Source organism: Hoplias malabaricus, chromosome Y (genome assembly GCF_029633855.1).
Source record: "Hoplias malabaricus isolate fHopMal1 chromosome Y, fHopMal1.hap1, whole genome shotgun sequence".
Classification (NCBI taxonomy): domain Eukaryota; kingdom Metazoa; phylum Chordata; class Actinopteri; order Characiformes; family Erythrinidae; genus Hoplias; species Hoplias malabaricus.
The window spans coordinates 4,650,176-4,674,485 of NC_089820.1; the positions used below are offsets into that span (position 1 = coordinate 4,650,176).

Below are 24,310 nucleotides of genomic sequence, written 5' to 3' on the forward strand. Positions count from 1 at the left end.
ATGATTCCAGGTAGGCTCTGGACCCACCGCGACCCTGAACTGGATAAGCGGTTACAGATAATGAATGAATGAATGAAAATGTGTGTGAGTTTTGGTTCAGATTATTTAAATATTTAATTGTTAGTGACTGTGAATATAGGTCAGTTTTAATTTTGCCTGTTGTTCAATGTAACAACTGCTAGTACAGGCCTTTACGCAACAGTTAGTTCTGACCAAGTAATTTGTTTGAACAGTGCTGGGAGTGTAGGAGTACTAATATACAGTTTAACAGCATTGGGATTTCGAACTCTGCGTGTATCTCTCTGTTTTACTTTTTTTAATTAAGCAAGATTAAATAAGATGGCGTTTTAAAGAGGATATACAGGTAAATCAACATGATACAAAGTCGTTGCCTTGCAATAAGTTAGTCCTACACACAAAGAAGTCAACGAGTGTGCAGGTAAATGTGTTGCTTAGCAACAGTCCAGCCCCAGTCCAGTTGGGGAACTATATAAACCATTAAATAAACAAACAAATTGTGATCTGTTGTCTGTTATTACATGGCTGAAACTTGTAAAAAAGTTTGTATGAACGCACTATCACACTCTAAGGTGTGCTTTTACTTTAACAACCTGGCTTTGATTATATTTGGTGTTCTGCCTACAACCAAATCACAGCTTTGCTGATAGTCAGTATAACAGAACAGCTTTAGATATTGCTTAATTGAAGCTGGTTTGTCATTCTGTAGTCAGATTGTCAGACTCACAATCGTATTAGGAACTCTGTCTTGGCATGTTTTGTATATGAGAAAAATGCCAAAATAACAAAGCTAATGCACTGGACAAAGCTTGCTGGACTGACTGTGGCATTTGGACAAACCCCAATTGACTTCCAAGCATATGGGATCCACTGCATATCACAGACAAAACTTCTCCAAGATCTAAGCACAAGATGGAGGCTGTAGGACTGACAAGTCCTAGTTATGTGTAGTTATATTTCATTCATTTTATTATTTGTGTTATTTTCCAGAGCCTAATCACTTCCTAGGCATTAACTGCTGTAGAGTTAAGTCCCTTTATTCCGTTCCTTCTTTCCCCAAACATACAAGTCTCCTGCTGTTGTATAAAATCTATTCTTATCACTTACCAAAGCCTCAAGCCATCCACTTATCCCAAACAAGTCACTCCAATCTATTCCAGAGATAGTTATTCACTACATAGTGAACTACGAGTTGAATTGAGACACGGTTCCAAGCTTAAAACAGAAGCCAATTGTATGAAAATAAAGTCAATTTGTGTGTAATATATGAAAGACAACACTCTGTGTCTGTGCTTTAATGGAGTCTAGCGGAGCCTTGTAGTGGATTTGAAGCTGTTAGTACCGTAGAGAGAAGGCCTTATGCCAGCAGATAAAACACACTGCTGTCTGTCTTATCTACTGGAGCATGCTTTTAATGAAAAATACAGAAAACATCAGGGGTCTGAATGTGTATAAGACCGACCCTCACGGTGTTAATAACAATAGTGTGAATGGCATGTTTTCATTAGTGCCTGTGTCTGTATCGATATTTCAGTAAGAAGCATGTGTAATAAAGTGAGTAGAACCGAATGGAATGGAACGTACACAAAACAGAACAATAGAACAAAGGCTTACATGGTTTGGGACATATTGGAGAACGATAGAAAAGAATAAAGTGCAATGCAATATAATAATGGAGACTAGATTACAGTAGGGTAGGAGGGGATTAAAGAGTAGAATAAAATAGACAAAAGTAGAAAAGAACGGAGTAGTTTAGTCTCTACACAAAAATGAAGCCAAACATTAAGACACTGAAGACATTATTAGCTCATTAGTTCATGTCTTGGTCTTGGTTCATTGATGTATAAACCCAATTCCCAGAAAGCAGGGCCAGTACGTGCAAAGCTAGTAAAATGGAAAAGTACATAAATACCATTTGATGAACTTTGTTGCAGTTTTCCCAAATGTTTTGTCTGCTACATTCTCCAAATAAAGAAATGCATTTAGCACGAATAACGACGTTTTACCCGTGTGTTCCTTCACCTTTCCATTCAACTTAATGACCGTTGGTGGGCTGAAGACTCCGATAGTTAGTTCATCTGGGGAACTGTTTTAGGGATTCAAAGCTATATTTTGCTCCTTGACCTTTACACACAGGTTTCCTGAATGTTTTGATGATGGTGTGCAGATGAGAGGAAAGTCTTTTTTTTTTTTTAATTGAGTTAAATACCCTGCAACTCTGCATTGTGTCTCAACTGTTTGGTTTGTTTACCTTTCCTCCCACCACTCACCTGAGCATGATTATATCTCATTTAAAAGTTTTTTTTGGGCACATTTCACAATATTTCCTTTCTTGAATTGCCTGTGTATCCATTTATGCTGGATTTTGTAGGCACTGATTTCTGTAGAATTATATATTCACAGAAACAACGAAGCTGAGAGTGGAAAATATTAAACGACTTGTTAGAGGGAATGATTTAACATCTCGTTATCTACAGGAACGTACGCGGAAAAGCAAGCCGCTGCCATCACCTGCATTTTTCATCCAGCGGGACGAGAGTGACGAGGTGTGACAGAGCCGCCTGTGGAGCGCCTGTCAGAATTCATACCGGCATTAATAGATCAAACTCCCAGGCAGGTAATTCGGGAGGTAATTCACTCAGAATCGCAGGCCTGTTTTTGGCTGGGTTTCTACCATCAGTGTCGCGTAGAAGAGGAACAGGAGGAGGAGGGGGGGCCACGGCGGATGAAGAGCATGGCAAAAAGGGGTCATAGAAGGAAAGCATAAAAGATAATACTTCGCTCCTAAAATAAATAAATAAATAAAGGAAGAGAAAATAAAAAGCCCAACTATGCCCCCTGATGGTGGCTGGTGGTAGGGCCTACACTGTGGCAGATGCTGCCAAATGGCAGTGCGCTTCTCTCCAGCAGGTTTCCTCGGATCCAGATGGTCAGGGAAACCCCTCGTTTGGCTTCTTTCCGGCTTAAACACGGCACTAATGCTTTGACAACAAACTGGCAAAGCTGCATCAGGTGTATTAGAAGAGGGAGAATACTGTAGTTCAATTGGGTATAGTTCACAAGTCTACTCCAACTGCCCAAAAGGGCAATACCAATGAGCTTGCCCACATTTTACTGCGTCTACTGTTCTATCTGGAAAGCGTAGAACATTGCTGTGAGGATTCGATGGCGTTCAGCCATATAAATATTAGCGAGTTTCCATACTGGTTCAGGCCCACCAAAGATTGGCTGGGGCTCTGTCAGTCCAGAGAACACAGTTCCACAGCCTAGTGCTTCATATATCCTCATTGCCTGCTGTTGGGGCATTCTATGGTGACTTTCAGTGGACATCTGTCTAAAAAGGATGAACTTTAAATTACTATATCACTCATTGGAACAAGTCTGGACTGGACAATGTATTATGTACAAGAACACCAACACTTTCTTATCACAAAGTATAAATGTTTTTATCAACACATCATCCCACAAACCCCCTCAAAAGTTTTACTACTGAAAAAAGAACAAATTGATCATTGAACAAATATAACATTATTTAACAAAAAAAAAAGGCACAAGTATTGTGTCAACAAGACCTTTGACATTCTTAAAATACTTTCTCATACAGCCAACGCAGTCTTTCTTCCTCTACTACTGATAAATCTCTCTTTACAATACAGTGGTTAACAAAGGAACAAAAAGGACGTTTTCCATGGTTCAACCATTTTTACAAAACTTCTGCACAATTCCATTATCAACACGTAAAAGTCCTGCAGAGAGGTTAGAAGTGAAATGTTGTTCTAGAGGAACCTGCTGAATCAGAACCAGACACTCGAGTTTCGCATTGTAAAGACGTGAAAAGCTCACAGAAAATAACAATTTTAAAGTCGTGAATACTCTGATGCTAGAGACGCTATTTCAAGAATTTTAAGATTAGATTTTTTAATTAAAATATCATTTGTAATAGAGGGAAGAATGGAATTGAACTGCTTTTTTCTGACATCGCCATGTAACCCTCTGCCAATGTATTTTACAATGTAAAGTCATTTGACTGTTTCCATACAATGAACCATTTCAGTTAAACAGCCCTGGATAACATGGCTGATGTCACAGTGACGGAGCTCTGCAGAAAGTTTGAAAATGGGAAAATTCCCCATCAATCTGCCACTTTTTTCTATTAAGCGTGATTTGATTCTCAGAATATGATTTTATCATTATTATTATTAGATTTTTTTTTGGACCTAATATTAAAACTGTACAATAGGTTGGTTTAACTGAGTGTGAGCAACACATACTATTACGAAACCATCAGATACAATTAGGTATTTATTATGCTATCAGGCTGCCACCAGATATTTTACAACAAATGTTATATACTGAGTAACCTCTAAATACTACTGAGTTGGCATCAGAGAAGTGAATGCCAGATACTGTTTGGTAAGCACCAGGTACAGGTATTATTTTGTGAGCCCAAGATGTCAGGAGGTGAATAACGTACTATCAAGTGAGCATCAGATACGATTAGAATCTTAAGGTCATGTGGTTATTTCAGGTGTGCGCTTGATGGTATCGGGTGTTCACATGATATTACTTTTGTCAAAATATATATTTTTGCCCTTCGACAACATGATGAAAGTGTTCGAAGAGGGCTTTACGGCTTGGGGAAAGAATTGGGACATTTCCTGCTTTCTGACATCACTAATTCTACTTAAGATAAATCTACCTGAACGCTTCCTGAAACAGATCCCAGCTGTTCCCTGAAAAATAAAGCCACTGTAGCACATCTCAGTTCATTTTTCTTATTTGGTCTGGCTAGTTAAAAGGAAATTCCACCAATTTTCCAAAATTCAATAATTCAAAATGTAAACAAAGTCACAGAGATGTTAAAAGCTTCATCGTATAATAATATACTGCGGGTAGAATTGTTTACACTGATGGTGAGAGGAACGGGACTCTCCAGGAAAGATATTCAGTCGCGTTTAATTTTAATGACACCATAGATTCCTGCTTTCTGCTCAGCAACATGGCCACAAAGTTAAAATGTATGGAATCTTTTCTCTGTAGCGTATCAGAGAATGTGTCCTCCCCAAGAACATCGTCTCCAGAAAGGAATACACATAAATCTTGGTGCGGTAGCTGATTCTTGCTGCTGTTCAGCGCATATTTACTGCAATACACTTACTGCTACTTCAGCTAGACCTTATATGGAATAAGCAGCTCCCAGAGCATCATCAAAAATCATATATAACTGAAATTCAAATTTGAGCCATGGGCTCAGGAATAGACTTTGGGCCCAATACCATGGTTTTAACAATATCAACATTCCATATAACAACATAGTAGAAATATATTTCACTTGTGGTCTTGGATAGTAAATAAAATGCAATATCTATGATGTAAATATTGATATCTGGTTTCATTCACCACCACTGTAAATAAGTCATAAATCAGTAATAATGTGTAGAATTTTGTTTAGATCATTCTGTAGTTGGGTCCCAGGTGATATCCCAGCCATGGTGAGGCTAAGGCCAAGAGCCCAAAAGAGCACAACTGACATCACCGTGTCTGGATGGATATGAAGGCCCCACATCTGCCCCTTCATAATTTTTGTCTGTGTGGGCTTTGGTAAGCTTTCTCCTCCAAAAGTGTTGAACGGTTCAGCAGTGAATTGAAAAGAAAATAAAAAGTTTAAAATAAAAGACTCTGAATGAATTGGTTTACATATTAGTCAATTCAATTAAGCAGAAATTTAGAAGAAAATTGGTGAAACTGCTTTTTTTCAGCATTACAGATGCTTAAAAATTCCACTTGCTCAAATAGTTTGTTGAAAAAGTGCAGCATACGGTGCCATGGACGTGGACAAAAAACAAACAACAGAAAACGTACACATTCACTTGCTCCACTCTCTCAATCGCACTCTCACATTCAAACACAAAAACCAGCAGATTATTTAAAACACCCCACCCACAGTCTTTTTTTGTTGTTGATGTTGTTACCATAAATAAATTAAGCTCATTGATTCACATTCAATGTGTTGTCCGTCTCGTTCACATTCAGGAAAGGATCAGGTCTTTAACTCAGGGCTTTCCTCAGCAGCTCCAGATCTCTGCGTAGGGGTGGATCTGTGGGTGGGGGGCAGTTGTACTCCTCCATGGAAAGGGGGATATATCTCTCTTGTAGGACCACTCCTTCCTGTCCCTGACTGATTTGTAAAGTCCCCCACGGCTGAGGTGTGGGGGACCCATGGAAACCAAAGAAGACTAGACTTCCTAGAAGAAAAGAGAGAAAAGATTAATTTTTGTTATCTAGCAAAAGCTAATCAGATGAATCAGATGAAGCTAAGAGCATGAATCAGGTCTGCATCAATTACATATATATATAGATACACACACACACTACAGTTATGTTTAGATGACAGATTATATTTTTTGTATGAAATCTCACACCAAACTCCCTTATACTCTCTCTCTCACACACACACACACACACACACACACACACACACACACATTTCCATGTTTGAGCCATGCACTGCGCTCTAGCATTAATTTACTTAATTAAAGCTTGTGTCTGATGCTAAAGTTCTCCCTGAAACTTTTAGTCAGCAAATTAAAAGACTATATTCATTCATTCATTATCTGTAAACTCTTATCCAGTTCAGGGTCGCGGTGTGTCCAGAGCCTACATGGAATCATTGGGCAGAAGGCAGGAACAAACCCTGGAGAAGGTGCCAGTCCTTCACAGGGCAACACAGACACACTCACACATTCAGTCACACCTACGGACACTTTTGAGTCGCTAATCCACCTACCAACGTGTGTTTTTGGACTGTGGGAGGAAACCGGAGCACCCGGAGGAAACCCACATGGACACAGGGAGAACACATCAACTCCTCACAGACAGTCACCCGGAGCGGGAATCGAACCCACAACCTCCAGGTCCCTGGAGCTGTGTGACTGCGACACTACCTGCTGCGCTACTGTGACGCCCTAAAAGACTATATATATATAACAATAAAAACAAACAAACAAACAACCTACCTACACTGAAATATATTTAAAAAAAAATAAAAAAATATGTCTCCCTCTCGCCAGTTTGTCAGGTATATCACACTACACATTTACCTCCTTCTCAAAAATACAAGGAAGTACTAGCATTTTAACTTTATTGCTGTGATTCTATTTTCAAACTGATAGATTCATTACTAATATAAATATAATTCCACTCTGTTAATCTTAAATCGATTCTTTTATTTAACATTTAAATATTTGTTATTAAAAGTTTCAGTCTTAAAAAGGGACAATGCGAATAATCGTGATTCACTTCAGGTGCAACAGAAAACATCTAATTCCGTTTTTTTTAACACCATATTCCTAATATGCACAGAAAATCAGTTTTTACGTATTTTACCACAATAAAAATAAATTTTGTTTTGTATATCGATATATCAAGGGTGAGACTGGCACTACAAACTTTCATCCTTTGACAAAACAAGAAAAACTACAGTTAAAAGCACACCTTTCCCCTGCAAGTCTGCAACTTTGGCTGCTCCCAGTGCAACCAGATACTGCCCGACACTGGCAAATCCCTCAGGCTGCCCTCTGGAGGCTAGCAGGACAATTGACCTGAGGAAAATCACAACAGCTGGACTTAGAGAAATATCCATTACTTTAGATTCTCATTATATTATATTGGTATCTATTGTATGATAATAATTAAAATATAATTACACACATTTAAATCAACTGTCCATAGAGAATCACTGCTTCTCAATTTTTCAGGGTAATTATTCCACAGTGACTAATCTAAACCTTTGCCATCCTTCACACACAATACAGACAAACCTCTGTGGGCACTTGCTCATTCAGCATTACTAGTAATTCAGGACATTTAAAGTGAGATGTTACCCATATACTCCATTAGCAGCTTCCCTTCTAGAAAGATATTGGAACATATTTTGCTTTTGGATTTGGTGGCACTCAGCAACAAATTGATTAGTGAGGTAGAATGACAAGGGCATCTTTTGTCATCTTACCTTGCTGGAATCCCAGATTTGAAATGCTGCTCCATTTTGGCGTCCATTTTGGGAAAAAGTGACTGCTTTGTGACTTTGCCAGTGCAGGCGTCTACACAGACCATGAGAAAGCCGGTCTTGGTGAGGTGAAACTGCTTGTCGTTCACCTGTGTCATGTCAGAGAATTATTCAGCAGGGTATGAGTTGATTAAACACTTACCATGTGTTTACTGGTCAGTATGGCAAGCAGCTAAAACTGTTGTTACTCACAGTGATGAAGGCTTGAGTGTCATTATTCTGCTCCTCTGCAATGCTGAGGGACTTGATCTGGGTTTGGAGGTAGCTGATAGTTGGGTCACTTGAGAAGGCCAGCTGCAGAAAGGAGAAAGACATTACAGAATAAAATCAAATATTTTTCATAACAATATTTTAAAAATAACACAAATGAAAACACCAAATTATGGAGAAATGGAAACACCTCTGGACTGACGAATTAAACATTGTCTGGCAGTTTAACAGATGACTCTGGGTGCACAAAGTGAGGTTCATTAGAACGTAATTTAATGAATATTATTTGGAGGAGCTCCAGTGTCCTGCACAGATCCCTGATCCCCACCTGAATTAGCATCTTTCACTGGAATAAAGTGGAGTACTGTGAGCCAGGCTTGAGCCCAGCTTCACTTCTTGACCTGACAAATGAGCACACACCAAAACCTTGAAGAAAACTCTTTTTAAAGTGGAAACCCATTGTTTTGGAACGGGATATCCAACAAAGCTCATACAGATGTGATCATCATGTGATAAACAGTTTGAACAGTAAAAACGACAGGCTCTGACTGGAAGGGGACTGACCTTGGAGGCTCCACATCGGCTGCAAGATTGGACCGGTCGGGGCATAGGTACTACAGCGCTGGGCTCTCGGCTATGTTTGGGGTAAGCTGCGGAGGTACAGTTGCCTGTTTGTTTGGTGCTAGTGGTGGCCATGATCTTCACCCTCTCACAGCCTCGGATGGAGCAGTAGCTGTGACCGTCACGTCCGTACCGTGCACGAACGTAAAGCCACAGGAGCCTGGTGGGGAGACAAAGTAATAGGTTGGGCTTCAGGACCCTCTGAAATATCATCTCTAGTTACCAATGTCTTATAGAGGTAGTAGCTATTTAATACTAGGTACTATAATCATGTCAATATCAACACAATAAAGGAAAAGACCAAGAACAAATCTCTGCTGAAATAATACAGACAGTCACACATGCATGTCTGAACAAATGTGATTTATACAATATCTAAAAGGTTTAAGACACATTCTAATGAGTGATTTCATTCTCTTTCACTGGTTTATAAACTTCCTAAGACTGTGTTCATATATATATCACACATCTATAAGGCTGTAATGCACAAATTACCCAGTGGACTTATCGAAGAAGTACTTCCTGTCCAGAGATCGTTTTTCTAAGTCTGTCAGAGAGGAAACAGAGCCGTAGTCCTCCATTCCGTCAAACTTGCTCTGCCGGTCATAGATGTCCGATATCACCTGGAAGACTGTGTCGGGTGGATAGCAGAGGCCTAGCAGAGCCCAGTCTCCTCTGGAAAAGCAGGATATTAACACAAACTCACTCTGAACACATTTTATGGTCATTTCAAGTCAATAATGGCTTCTAAAATTAATTTTTAGTGCCTCAGCTGAAATCAGAGCCATTATTGCTTTTGCACAGCAGGTAGAGTTCTGAGATAATGTGGTTATATCCACTGGCGCCGGCAGCTGTAATCCTTAACCCACCGTGTATACATGTTTTTTTTTTTTTTGGTATTGTTCATTGTTTTTACACATTACAGCAGATGAGTTGGTTTTTAAAAGTTGCTTGATAATGAGTTGCGATTTTTGGCTGCGTCCACTCTGTCCACAAATAAGCCCACTCTGCCAATATTGTACTATGTACCCCTCCACCCCCAGCTTAAAGTGTGCCCTGCACAAACTCCTGCTTTCATTGGAACCTTCCAGATTGCTGAAAATTCCTGTGGATGTTTCTTGTTCGTACTATGAGTTTTATTTTTAGCAGCACCACTGGTTATAACCTATGCATGATAAAGTCTATGTGGATTATTCATATCACTACGCAGTGCTAAATTGGTCTTTTGTATTAAAATTAGGGAAGACCTTACTTTACTTTATTACATTTAGCAGACGCTTTTATCCAAAGCGACTTACAATGATAGTACAAAAAATATGAAAATTAAAACACTGAACAATGCAACATTAAAAGAATATGTCTATACGCATCAGATAGTTATACTGGCTAATGCAGGTGTTCTCTAAAGAGCTCAGTTTTTAGGAGTTTCTTAAAAGCGGCGAGGGACTCCGCTGCTCTGGTGGAGGTAGGCAGCTTGTTCCACCATCTGGGAACTATGGAAGAGAACAGTCTGGATTGCTTAGTGCGGATGTTGGGTAAAGCAAGGCGACGTTCAGTGGAGGAGCGCAGTGGCCGATGCGGGACATAGGCCTTTAGGAGCAAATGCAGGTAGTAGGACCTTAAACTAAAATTGAAGTATATTTCAAGAAGATCTTCAGTCAATCAGACTGATTTGATACTTAGGAAATGAATCAGAATTCTTTATAGTGTTGTTGATAGAAACTTGAGGTCTACAGAGATTAATGACTCTAAAGACAGTGACAAAAAGCCATTACATGAAATGTATACTTTTGCAATAGTTTTGAGATTTTGGTCAATTTACCATCTTTTACAATTAAAAAAAATGCATGTCACAGCTTTGCATGCAAAACATTTAAAGGTTAGATGGTCATCAATAGTCCTCAAAGAATACTTTTTTTTCCAGATTTATCACATTTCACCTTATTATTACTTACCTTCACAGGTAGTCATGGATGGTAAATAAAATGTCTATATTTGTACATTGGTATGTCTATTGTGATGTCTGGTTCCATACTCCACAACTATAAAGAAATCTGAATCTATAATCAACTGTTTCACATCAAAGAACTCAGCACAAGAACTCATTCATTCATTGTCTGGAACCGCTTATCCCGTTGAAGGTCGCAGTGGGTCCAGAGCCTACTAGGAATCATTAGGCACAAGTCAGAACACACACTGGAGGGGGCGCCAGTCCTTCACGACACACACTCACACCTACGGACACTTTTGAGTCGCCAATCCACCTAATAACGCGTGTTTCTTGACCGTTGGAGGGAATCGGAGCACCCGGAGGAAACCCACGCGGACACAGGGAGAACACACCAAACTCCTCACAGACAGTCACCTGGAGCGGGACTTGAATCCACAACCTCCAGGTCCTTGGAGCTGTGTGACTAAAACACTACCCTGCTGCACCACCGTGCCCCCCAGCACAAGAACTGAAATATGCAATACATTCTATATGCAAGTGAATCCTCTTTAACTTTTAAAGAGATTTCAGCATATTCCTCACCCCATATCCAAAATTCAAGGGAGAATTTGCATTACATTTACATTTATGCATTTGGCAGACGCTTTTATCCAAAGCGACTTACAAAAGAGGATCTAACATTCGAACTACAGCACAAATTATACAAAATACCTTACATTCAGTGCAAAAGATTTTGGAGGGAAATATGTTTTAAATCGCCACAAACCAATCCTTTTTCTCCCATGAATCTTCTTCATGTTATGTAACAGTTATTACACTGACAAATATATCAGTGATTCTGTACCTAAACTATGTTACACATGGACACCACATAAACTGGTTCATTCATGGACTACACATCATTTTGATTCTTCATTTCGGGTGAATTACACTGGAAAAAATGACTGATTGCATCTTTAAGTGCTCAGTTGAACTTACAGATTGAAGTTGACCAGTGAGAGGACGATCTCTTTGGGTGCCTCTCGATTCCAGTGTAGTGTGTAACTCTTGCTCATCATTAAAACAGGTTGGTACTGCTGCGACAGCGCCCCCTGATTGTTGATGCCTCTCAGCACCAGTGGTTTATCAGAATAATCATCTCTGATGATTGACAGGCTCAGGTTGGGCACGCCTTGTGTTTTTATATAAACCTGTACATAACGGAGAGTGAAGAGGACAATTATGAGCATATTATTTAGGAATGGTCCAAAAGGTTAAATGCTACTTATATAACGGGCGAAAATCTTAAATATTTGCAAATTAATTTTCCTTATTAATTTTCATTTGATTAAGCATTATTGTTCTGTATCCAATGGAGTGAGCTCCTCCGGTCAAACATGTTTTGTATCTTCTATTCAAAATTACTAGTTTTTGCTGAATAAAAAACAATAAATAAATAAAACCTGCTATAATTTTGCATCTTAATTTTCAGCAAATAAATAATGCCTGTCAATAGAAAGGTCCATATGCGTGTTCTCTGTAGTAGTGAACTAAGAAACTCAACAAAACTATGTAAAGTGGGGTTCATCTCCTGACCTGAGCGTAGCGTCCACTGCACATATAGCCATTCCACTGTGGCATGCTCACACACTCGGAGTGGCGGACCAGGTAATTGTCGGCTCTGACCGCGTATGTGTCGGGGAAACCGCTGACTGAGCCATCTACATCGTGGAAGATGGAGTTCTTGTCGCCATCCAGGTCATTGCCCTCAAACCACTGACCTGGCCGCCCAAAAAACGCCTTCAGCGTCGCCTGGAGGATTCACAGAGTCAAGAGTAAATAGGTAATAGAAATATTAGACTGTAAAAAAATATGAGAGAGAGAGAGAGAGAGAGAGAGAGAGAGAGAGAGAGAGAGAGAGAGAGAGAGAGAGAGAGAGATGTCTCCGTCTGAACGGATGTTGAGCTGTCAAGAAGCCGAGTGAGTAATGGAAATGGACACAAAAAATAAAATAAAATAAAATAAAATAAAATAAAAAAAAGAAGAAGAATTTTTGGCTGCTCCAGAGTCCAGACCTCCATTATGACCAAATGTGTTTGGAATAAACTTGGACCAGGAGTAGTAGAGAATGCAAGCAGCTTTTAAGACAGAATTTTGGATGTGGAAAATCACTGTAAATTGCACTGGGAAACAAAAAGTCACCTGAAAACAAATGGAAACTGTAATAATCAAAAAATATGGTAAAGTCGAACACTATAGAAAAAAATATATATATTGCTTTAGGGGCTGTGAAAATTCCATAGAATTATGGAATATGTCCAGAGAATTTCCAGAGCTGCCCTTTGACAAAAGTAGTGTATAACGGGGGGCCTTCCATGTCAGAGGTATTCTCACAGCTGGAAATGTTCCACGTGATTTAGGCATGGGCCTAGGCTAAGAGACAAATTCACTGTGATTTTCTGGCAGATTACTGGCCCTTTTCACACTTGAACATTACAAAGACTTTAGTCAGGGTAGTGTCTGGTACAAAAGATTCAAACCAGGCAACTTCCTGAAAAGTTCTGGGCTAGCTGCATATCTGATAGGGACTTAATTTCCAACCCAATGATTTCTGCCCCTCTCCACAATGTAAAAGTTGATAACTTGTATTTTATTAATGTACTTTAACAAAGAAATGAAAGTGACTGAGTCGGTCCAAGTACGGTTTGTACACTAGGGGCAGTGAATACACATTTCAATACACAAGTCAGCTTTTTGTAATAACTGAGATCCTTGGGGGTTGATATAAAGTGCTGTATGGGTGAAGACCCCAAAAACAGACTAGTAAAACTCTACAAAAATGGGTTCGTCCTCCATTAACCCCCTACAGCCCAAACCAGAACCGTTTATAAGCCCCGGCCTGAGTCCAAAAAAAATAACAAGGAAAATGCCAGCGGTCTGGGTTTGGCACAGTGCTTCAGAAATTCCACACACTCTTGGATACAGGACTTAGGAAAAGGCTCTTCCACAGCCTGTACATTGCCCTTTATTCTGGAAAATGCAATTCCTTTCAAGAAAAAAAAATTGTAGGATAAAAATTCAGAGATCCAAAGACACTATTCACAGAAGAAGTTTTCCCAACTTCAAAATGCTTATACATCTTTGAACTTCAGGTTTGCCTGGACGAATCATAAATTAGGATGATCAACAATATTTAAATTACATTTTCTAAAATGTTACCCTCTCTCATAATTAAGTAGTTATTTCTGAACTTAAAAGAGACAGAGAGACACAGAGAGAGAGACTCACACTGGGCAGGAAGGAGACACTGGACAAGTTGTTTCTTGGTGTGAGTTGCCAGACGTTTTTCAGGTTGAAGCCCACTGCACTGGTGAAGCGCTCGGACGTTGGGATGTATGATTTAAATGTGCTCCGCAAAAGCCGCACCGGTCCATCATAAATCTGAAAACCACGGATGGGAAATGTCCTGCAGATAGAAACAACACATGCAGTCATAAACAGTGAATCACCAGGGAAGCTGTTCAGTCACTTTATAAAAAAAAAAAAAAACCTTGGTTTGGAGACTATTGCCCAACAGCTGGTGCACATTGAGTTAACCATCCTCTAGCCCTTCAACAATGCTCACTGGCTGGTAAATGGTGGACCGTTCTTAGCCTAACAGGAACACTCGCTCGGGCTTTTAAGTAATAGTCACTACTTGGAAGTACAAGGTGGGAATTTCTAATGAGGTGAGCAGTAAGTCAAAGGTTGGTGTTAAGAATCAAGTGACCAATAGGTGAAGGTAGGAGGAAGCTATTTCTAATAAAGTGGCCAGCAGATGAAAGTAAATGAGTTGTTAATAAAGTTGTCTGCAACTGGAAGTAAAAGGTATTATAAGGGAGTATCTAATAATGGCCAGTAACTGTGTGTGGAAGTAAAAAAGCTTCCAGCGATTGGAAATACAAGGTGGGTGTGTCCAAAAAAGTGATCAGTGTTTGGAAACATAGGGTTTTTTTCTAAAAAAAAAAAAGAGGCAACAAGAAAGGGATTCCTAAAAATGTTAACAATAGTTCTCAAAAATAATCTTTTTAATTGATATATTAAAATGGGGGTGGCACGGTGGCGCAGCAGGTAGTGTCGCAGTCACACAGCTCCAGGGACCTGGAGGTTGTGGGTTCGATTCCCGCTCCAGGTGACTGTCTGTGAGGAGTTGGTGTGTTCTCCCTGTGTCTGCGTGGGTTTCCTCCGGGTGCTTCGGTTTCCTCCCACGGTCCAAAAACACACGTTGGTAGATGGATTGGCGACTCAAAAGTGTCCGTAGGTTTAAGTGTGTGAGTGGATGTGTGAGTGTGTGTTGCCCTGTGAAGGACTGGCGCCCCCTCCAGGGTGTATTCCCGCCTTGCGCCCAATGATTCCAGGTAGGCTCTGGACCCCCGCGACCCTGAATTGGATAAGCGGTTACAGATAATGAATGAATTAATGAATATTAAAATGCATTCATATGTATAATAATAACAAAGAGAAATTAGGCATGAAAAAATGAAAAAGGAGCACAAAGTTTTGTTCATAATATAAACACCAGCATCAGTGTTTTTCTTGTTAATTTTATTTAAAAATAAATACTAGGCCATCTACCACCAAAGAACAAAGAAAACCAAGAACATTTTGTTCATTTTTAGAATTACAATTACAACTTTATTCAATGTAACGGGTTAGAGTAAAACACATGAAGTTCAATGTGGCTGTGCACAGCTCTATGGAGTTTTATAAACACAGTTAATCCCCAGAACCAGCAGGTCATAACTGAAGTGTCCTTCAGCAAGGCACCTAACCCCAAATTGCTCCCCAGGCACCATAGCTAAGGCTGCCCACCGCTCCGGGCATGTGTGCTCACTGTCACCTAGTGTTCACCAGTGTGTGTGTGTAAATGTATGTTTCACTAAATGGATTGGGTTAAATGTGGAGAACAAATTCCTCTGTGTGCGATAAAGTGATTCTAATTCTAAAACAGAAAGCAGCGGTCAGCACCAAACAAAAGGAAAGCCTCTGCAAAAAAAAAGGATCAACAGCTGACAGATCCTTTCACTTAAAATCCTCACCATAAAAACATCATGATAAAGTGATAAAGTGGTGATTGCTATGGATTCCTTAGGCCAGGACAGTTAAAAGACTCTCAGAGCAGCGGACACAATTCAAGGACTGGTCTGTGGAGTAGGGGACGTGTTTTCACTGGAGCGATGAAGCACAATCCTGTACTTCTGGGATAAGCTGAAGGGGAACTAATCTTCCAGCAGTAGAATTTTTATGTGGCTATCAAACATCTATTGTGAAGTCCTCCCAGGAGAGTAGAAGTAAAAATACAACTTGATTACAAGTACACATATATCATCTATCAGCACAAGAACTTAAGTGCGTTAGGGATGGGCAGATACTCAAGACAGATTGGTGTATTAACTGATTATTTGAAAATGAGCTTTCCTACCATTAATCATGCCCATAAAGCCTCAAGACTGAACATGTCTGCGCTCATGACACAGAGGGCATTGTAAAATGCACACCTTGACGGAGGCTCCAGCCTGTTAAAGGCGACATCTACGATTGTGGGAAACGCTGTTCTCTCATTTGTTCCTTTAAGGTGGAACAGTATGTATAAGGGGGGGGGCTGTTGTTTGTAGGAGGCTAAAGTTTAACTTTTCTGTAAATGTGTTTACTTTCATAAATTTAGCACTCTCCTGAATTTAGAGTCAGATCCATCTACAGCAAACCTTCATCAACGTTACCCACCTATGGTACAGGTATTTTTTATTTTTTTTTATTGTGAACACCACCATTAAATGAAGTAGAACAAAAAAACAGTGCTTTGTCCAAAACTGTGCTTTATTCACTATATAATGCATTATTTTGAGTTTCCATCATTTTGTAGTAGTGTTTGAAAACATAGGGAGCCATTTCGAACAGATCCTATTTAATGTTATTAAGTTATGTGCCTCACTATATAGCACAATGCTAATCAGGGATTAGGGAGCCATTGCAGTCACAGCCATAAGGAAAAATTTGCATAGTATTCAAACATCTCATGATGCACCACAATTCCCTGTTGTGATTTTCGCAACATTTTTGGATGAATCATGTTTATCAAAGCAGTCAATGAACATTTCTGGGAGGAAACTTAAAATGAATACTTTTACAAAACTAAAACTTAAAAAAAAAAAAAAGCTAAAGCTTTAAAAAGACAGACACAAAGCAGCAAAGCAACAAAACACCATCAAATTAAACATGTTAAGTAAACAGAAATGAATAAAAATAATTCTGGAAGGTACAAATCCGCTGAATATTTAATTCAGTAGTTAGTTGAATGTAACTACTCACTGCCCGTGTCGACTGAAAATACTGGAGCGGCTTATATTAATAAACAAAATGACTAATGTTCCCTGAGAGCAAAGGTCAGCTGAGATTTCAATCACTCACTTGTTTCGGGGCAGTGTCCTGTTCTTGCCGTCCACTCCTCCGAGACCCCAGTATTTATTTTGCCCTCCATTAGAGCCATAATTCTTACTCTCCCCAACAAACAGAGACTCTGACACCTCCTGACTGGAGCCCGCATCTTTAGGATAACTCCCATCACTGAGAGATAAAGATAGAGATATAGTGAATTACATTGAATTGATCTCGGCTGGAGGAATAACACACACAAGCCGTACCTTGCAAATGACAATCCAACTCCATTGTCTGCAAAACTGTAAAGAAACAAAAAGCAGAGAAATATTTAAGCAAAATATTAATATAAATCTGAATATAATTAGCTGCAGTTCTTTTCTGATTGTCTCCTACCCAGAATTATTCCATACATCTTACACTCAAAACATATTCCTGTGTTTGTTATGGGTGCTAGGACAAGACTTATAGGAAAATTTAAATATAAATAAATAATGACATACATACAATCACAAAAGCTGTAGCAAACACATCAAAATTATAACACTTTTTCCTCTCACAGTTAAAAGTGGAGAACTGGAATCAGTAGAGGAGCTGGAATGGTGATTTTATTCAGTTTTTTCCACTGGTCACAGGTCCAGTCCCGGTCATGATAATTACCCAAATGAACTTGAGACTGATTAAGTTCCTACAAAATGTTCTTTGAGTGATGCCACAGAAGAACTACTTTTGATTCCATAAAGAACCATGTTTGTTTAAGAAATATCCAAGTGTGAACAACCTTTTGAAGGTTTAAATCAAATCAAATGTATTTGAATAGCGCTTTTCACAACTGATGTTGTCACAAAGCAGCTTCACAGAATTCCAGAGGTTTAAAAATCCATCACTCTGTAATAAGGTTCTCTGTTTAAACACATTAGCAAAATGGTTCTTTATGGAAACAATAGTGGTTTGTGTATTTCATTGCTTAAATAATCTTTTGTAGCACCTTTATTTTTAAGAGAGTAGCAGCTTTACAGCAATTTGGTGGATAGTGGACTGAATGAATATCGCTGTGCTTAACATGATTGGTGGAAAACAATGGCTGGCTGTTGCCTAATAGAAACCTGTGCTGGCTAGTAATGTAAAAAGAGGAGAACATGCGCCATCCCACCCACCCAGACAGAGCACCCCCAGAGGTTGATTTAAAATCTCTTGATTATAGGGCCGGAACTCAGGAGCCCATAAATATAATTATTAATGAATAAAACACAAAATTCCAGGTTGTAGATTTTAACTTTAAACACATTTGTGGGTGGAGCTCGGGTTGGTACATTCTGGATAATGATGTGTTGCGTACCCAGAATTTTGTACGATGATGTCACCTCCGCGGATCCAGGCTCCCATGTCGTTGTTCTTAAAGGAAATGAGTGTGTCAATCAGGGCGGCCACCCTTGGCTTGTTGGGGTCTGCATTCTCATGAGGGCGGAACCTGAACAAGAGAGCGAGAGGGAGGGAGATGCAGTGAGAAACCACATTGACTAGGGCTGGGCAATCTTCTAAAATGTTATCATGAACTACTTTACCATATCATTCAGTGCTGATAATTACCATTTCAGGAATCCCCATTTTACCACTGAAAAACAACTAATGTGTCACTCTAGATTAGCTGAAACAGTACCATATGTAGATGCTTTCTCAAGCTAATGGAGTTTTCTCCAAGATTTCAAGTAACAGAAATGGCAAACTATGTACAGTTGATGTCAAATGTTTACATACATTTAGGATAAAAACCTACACAACTTTCACGACATATTTTTATCCAGACAAAATGGATATCTATGTTCACATCAGAGGTCATTTTAAAATCATTTATTACAGACACATGGACATATATTTTGATAACCATACAGCGAACTAAAATGAATCATTCCTCCTGAAAAGTGAGGAATTAAAAGCAATTTCTAATACACAACTGCATGACTGAGTAAAGCAAAGCAAATTGTCTTTTCCAATCACTCTGCTGTTTGGCACCATGAAGTGCAACACATTGAACAGAGAAAATAAAGTAGAGTATTGTCTGAGAAGATCGTACAGACAAGCATGTTACAAATAATAATATAATTAGTTCAACTTACACAGGGCCTTTCACAAACCCAAGGACGCTTTACAATCATAGGTTTTAAGCGGGGTGATGGGGGAAATTTCTTATAAAATAAGAAAGAAAATCAAAAGAAATAAAGGCTACAAGAGCATCTCCAGGCAGCTTGATGTTCCTGTGACTATAGTTGAAAATGTTATCATATTTAAGGTCCACACAACAGTAGCCAAACTCCCCGGATGTAGCCGCAAGAGGAAAAAAAAAAAACTGACCCTCGACTCAACAGGAGGACAGCATGAACGGTAGACAAAGAGCCAAAAAAATCTTCCAAAAGATGCACAAGGTGACCTCCAAGGTCGAGGTCTGATCACACAGAGGACTGCTCCATGGAAGACGACCCAGAAGAACTGCACTGATGAAGAAAACTCATGGGTAGAATTTGCTAAAATTCATATTGACTGGCCAAACTTCTTCTGGGAGAATATTTTTTGAAAAGATGTGACAAAATTAGAGCATTGTAGCAAGTCTCATATAAATAAAATATTTTTTTAAAATAAATAAATATAAATAAATACATAAATAATAAAAAACTAATTAATTGATTAATTAATTAATTTAAAAAAAAATAGTGTTAGTGGTTTTATCTAAAAATGGCATTCAGGACAGCCCTACAACTGTATGCAAATTTTAAAAAACACAAACACTACTTTGTTTAGAAATAGGCACAAAGGTCCAGGGCTGAATCAATTTCGGCCCAAGCAGTTCAAGTGAAACCAAAGGCAACTAGTGTTCTGGTGAAGGAGGAGGAGGCATCCGATACCAAAGGTGTTTACATGCACCATTAACAGAGCGCCGCACAGCCTTGCAAGACAGAGAACTTAAATATCAGACTGAACTCATGCATGGCCACCTGGACAAAGACCTAGCCTTTTGGAGGTGTGATTTCTGGCCAGACGAAATAAATAATAAGAGTACACAGAAGAGGCAAAAAAAGATAAAAGATATATATTAGAGGATAAGCTGGGTTTAGTGTGAAGCACTGGGGTGGCAGTTTTACAGGAAAGGGCTCTAGTGCATTTCAGTAGATTGAATCATTAAATTTAAAGATTACTTAGTAATACAGTGATCCTAAACCTTCCTCCATTGTGTGACAAAAGCAGCTACTGCAAAGTCCTGAACTCAATACCATCGAACATTTGTGGGCTAAAGTGAAAAGGCATGTTTGAGCAAGAAGACCAACAAACTTGCCTGAATTATACCAGTTCTGTCCGCAGGAACAGACTCAAATTCCAGAAGATTACTTGTGAGAAACTTGTGTCCTAAGCATTTTATTCAAGTTAAGCCTTTTTTTTTTCTAAAGCCAAGCCACTAAATACTATAAAAGTGGATGTAAAGGTTTGATCTCCTGAAATCTGATCTAGTAAATAAAACCTGAAAGAAATTCATCTTAAAATCTACTTCTTGTGGAACTAAAGGATGGTGACATAACAGGTGTGGAGTTTTAAAGTCTAAAGCGGCTTGTCTTTTAAAGATTAAACAGTAATTCATGCTTTTATCTCCTCTCACATTAATTAGTGCAACTCTCTGTACTTTGCCAGTTGAACATGTCATGCTTGCAGCTGGTCCAAAATGCAGCTGCTAGTCTCCTTGTTTTTAAAGCTTTCCATGCCCTGGCTCCAAGGAATATTTCTCACCTGCTGCATTTTTATTCCACCCCATGTGCTCTATGGTCCTCAACTCCTACCTAAACGTATATCTCTAAAGAATGCAGTTGCACTGCTCCACACTCCAATGCTGGCAAGGCGTTACACCCATTTACCCAAGTCACTGGCACTGAGTAAGGCGAGCATAGGCATGTGCATGTTTTTATGAATATCACAGTTATTGGTCTGTGGTTTTCAGTGGAGACTATACAGGCTGTGCACTAATGAACAACAGTGTAAGCAATGGGTGCCCTTTAAGGTAGCGGGATTCACTAACTGTAAACTTACTTACTATGAGCGTCAGGACAGTTTTGAACATACAGTGTATAGAAATGTAAACACAGACAAACACACATCATACAAACTGGTCAGTCTGCCAGCGTATGTAAAATATCTATGATTAAACAAAGTAATATAAAACGTTTACACACGCAGGTCAGAATGGGAGGCCAGGGGGCTTTTCCATTCACACACACTTATTCCACACAAGTGAGCTGACAGGAAACTCAATCTAAACTGAAGTGTTTTCTCAGTAAACAGAATCAGACTCTCCAGGGTACAAAGACACACACACACACACACACACACACACACACACAGCTAAAAATAACTTCCAAGTACAAGTATGTAACTATATTTACACTATATTATAGCTCCAGCATTTAGGCATAAAATTATAGATCATAGATCCCCTTTACCTATTTAACACGGGTCCCCCTGTTATCCTGATTTTAATTTTATTATTTACTTTTTTTTTTTTTTTGAGTGGTGGAATATTAATAGAAGCACTAGCTCCTAACATCACTATTTCAGAACACAGGATCACTGTTGCCCTGTTTACTTAACACAAAGGCTACACAGAGTGGTAAGGGTGTGTGTGTGTGTGTGTGTGTGTGTGTGTGTGTGTGTGTGAGCAACACTACTAGTCTGAGTGTAATTTACCAATTTACTATCCTAAAGTACCCAGACAAAAGCAGCTCTCAGATAAAAATCTGACTATTGCTGAAAGACCAATACAATCCGGCTAATCAGATGGGCTCCAGACCTAAACTGTAGTGTGAACAGAATTAATCTGAATAGGTAAAAGAGGTCTGACCTGGCACTGTTGTCCAGACAGAGGTATTCACGAGGATCTGTAGCAGTAGCGTTGGTCGTCTTCACACCTTTGTCAATAAAAAGCCCCGCCTGGTGAAAGAAAGAAGACCGGATTTAGCCCTAGACCCTAACAAATAAATTTAATATACAAAATATTTATACACACCCCTTATAATTAATGAATTTAGATTTTGTGGATCAACCTTTACAGATTCAGACAATAATGCTGTCGATCATTGAAAAAAATTACTATATTTTAATGACTCAAGTCATTTTTTTCATAATTCATGATTTGCAAATATTCACATGATCCTTTTCTTAAGAATGAATCTTTTAGTAATGGATTGAAATTTAAAATAAAATAATCTACGTAAAATAAAATGAAATAATATTTGCATTAGTATATATTAGGACCAATCGATTAAAAAATGATAATGACAATGTGCAATTATTTGTCATTGTACAACGTACAACAAAATGTGTCTTCTGCATTTAACCCATCTGTCGCAGTGAAACACACACACACACACACACACACACACACAAGTTGTGTGTTCAGTGCCTTGCTCAAGGGCACCTCAGCCATGGATCGAGGGAGGAGGACAGTGCTGTTCCTTCACTTCCACCTGAAATTTCCCAGGTACTCCTCACTACAGAGCCATAAATTCTGTACTGGGTATTTGAATATATACATATTTAAAGAATATCCTCTTCATCTCAAACAGCACACAAAGTACAGTTAATCTTTCCTTCAACATTTCTCAACCCACTGAAGCATATAAATTACTGAAACAGAGCATTATAGAGTGTGGTGTGTGCCATGAACTCCTTTGTAAACAGCAGAGTGCTTCAGAGAAACAGAGAAGATGATTTGTTTATGTGTCGTAAATTGTGGTAATTGCTTCCATATGCTTCTCCACTACCAGCAGCATATCACATATTCCTCATAAATGATTCCTACAGTGAAAACACTATTATTTATATGTACTGTACATATACACAGAGTTAACAAGAAAACACATGAGATTTAATAACATGTACAGGCCATATTACTGTGTAAAAGTCAACCCTGCATGAGTCCTATAAACTCAGAGCTCAAAACGCTTATTTAAAAGTGCTGACCAGCACTTGCCCAAGAAATGCAGCAAGTGGAGAGACTAGCATCTATGCTGATGTAGGTGGATTATGAAGTGAGATTAACTCGTTAAATGCATGTTTTGTGATATAAGGCAAAATAAATCACCAATGAAACTGCATTTTTTCAGATTCTGTCAATATCTAAATTCCATTTAAACTCAGAAGATATATGGACAGTCGTGCTGTAGTCATACTGCTGTATGGTTCCCATCACCACTACAATAAAAGAGGCAGTAAGTGTCTCTACAGTAAATCAATAAGCAATAAATTATTTCACATCAAACCACTTGGATATGAATAGTTTACAACATATTGACTGAATTATTCAAATTTGGGGAAAAGAATAGAATGGAGTTCCTCTTAAACCCAGTGAGATCGGTTTGAGTTGGAACTGCTTTACCTTGAAGTTAGAGTGGACTCGGTTGTTGTAGAAGATGCCTAGAGGGGTTAATTCAGCTTTTGTTTCAGGGACCAGCCCATGAGTGTCGCCTGTGGAAGAGCTGTGGAAGATATACCAAATCCCTGCATCCTAGTGATAGAGAGAGACAGAGAGAGAGTCAGACACATAAGTGTATTATCCATCTAATGAAACCTCATAACCCCACTTTTAAATATTTTAAAACATAAGCTACCACAATACATAAAAGACACAATCGTGATACGTAACATATGCCATAACATTTTGATTCAAACCACATATGACCATGGGACTGGAGGAAAAGATACAATAAGTCACTCGTAACAACCATGCAAGATCTGACATGGCATCACATCATCTACATCAGATAGAAAAAAACTGAAGAATAACTGTGCCCTGCTCACAGCCGCGTGCTCACACACACAAGTAACACAGAGCGTGAAGAGGAGTTGGTCAATAAAAAGAACAACAGCGGGTTGGCTATATAGAAATGGTTCGGATTTTATTGGCAGAAATGGAGTATCTGCAGGGAATCCCGAAAGGAGGTAGTATCAAAATGCAGGAGTACTACCAGCCTATTCCACCACTTACAACAGCAGCACAAACTTCTGTACGA

At 39.0% G+C, this 24,310-nt stretch overlaps 1 protein-coding gene across 1 annotated transcript in view; it reads right to left on the minus strand.

Moving 5' to 3' along the window:
• Positions 1-3,472: 3,472 nt before the first annotated feature.
• The window catches only part of LOC136679101 (cell surface hyaluronidase-like), a 50,007-nt gene continuing 29,169 nt past the window's right edge, over positions 3,473-24,310 (minus strand). Inside the window, exons 11-24 of the mRNA XM_066657399.1 lie at positions 23,677-23,805; positions 22,141-22,229; positions 18,601-18,732; positions 17,528-17,563; positions 17,295-17,450; positions 14,136-14,313; positions 12,444-12,659; positions 11,847-12,058; positions 9,413-9,592; positions 8,861-9,077; positions 8,279-8,380; positions 8,030-8,175; positions 7,513-7,619; positions 3,473-6,263 (exon numbers count right to left, since the gene is read on the minus strand). Coding sequence (XP_066513496.1) covers positions 6,067-6,263; positions 7,513-7,619; positions 8,030-8,175; positions 8,279-8,380; positions 8,861-9,077; positions 9,413-9,592; positions 11,847-12,058; positions 12,444-12,659; positions 14,136-14,313; positions 17,295-17,450; positions 17,528-17,563; positions 18,601-18,732; positions 22,141-22,229; positions 23,677-23,805 — 2,097 coding nt within the window. The 3' untranslated portion in view covers positions 3,473-6,066. The remainder of the gene's footprint in view (positions 6,264-7,512; positions 7,620-8,029; positions 8,176-8,278; positions 8,381-8,860; positions 9,078-9,412; positions 9,593-11,846; positions 12,059-12,443; positions 12,660-14,135; positions 14,314-17,294; positions 17,451-17,527; positions 17,564-18,600; positions 18,733-22,140; positions 22,230-23,676; positions 23,806-24,310) is intronic.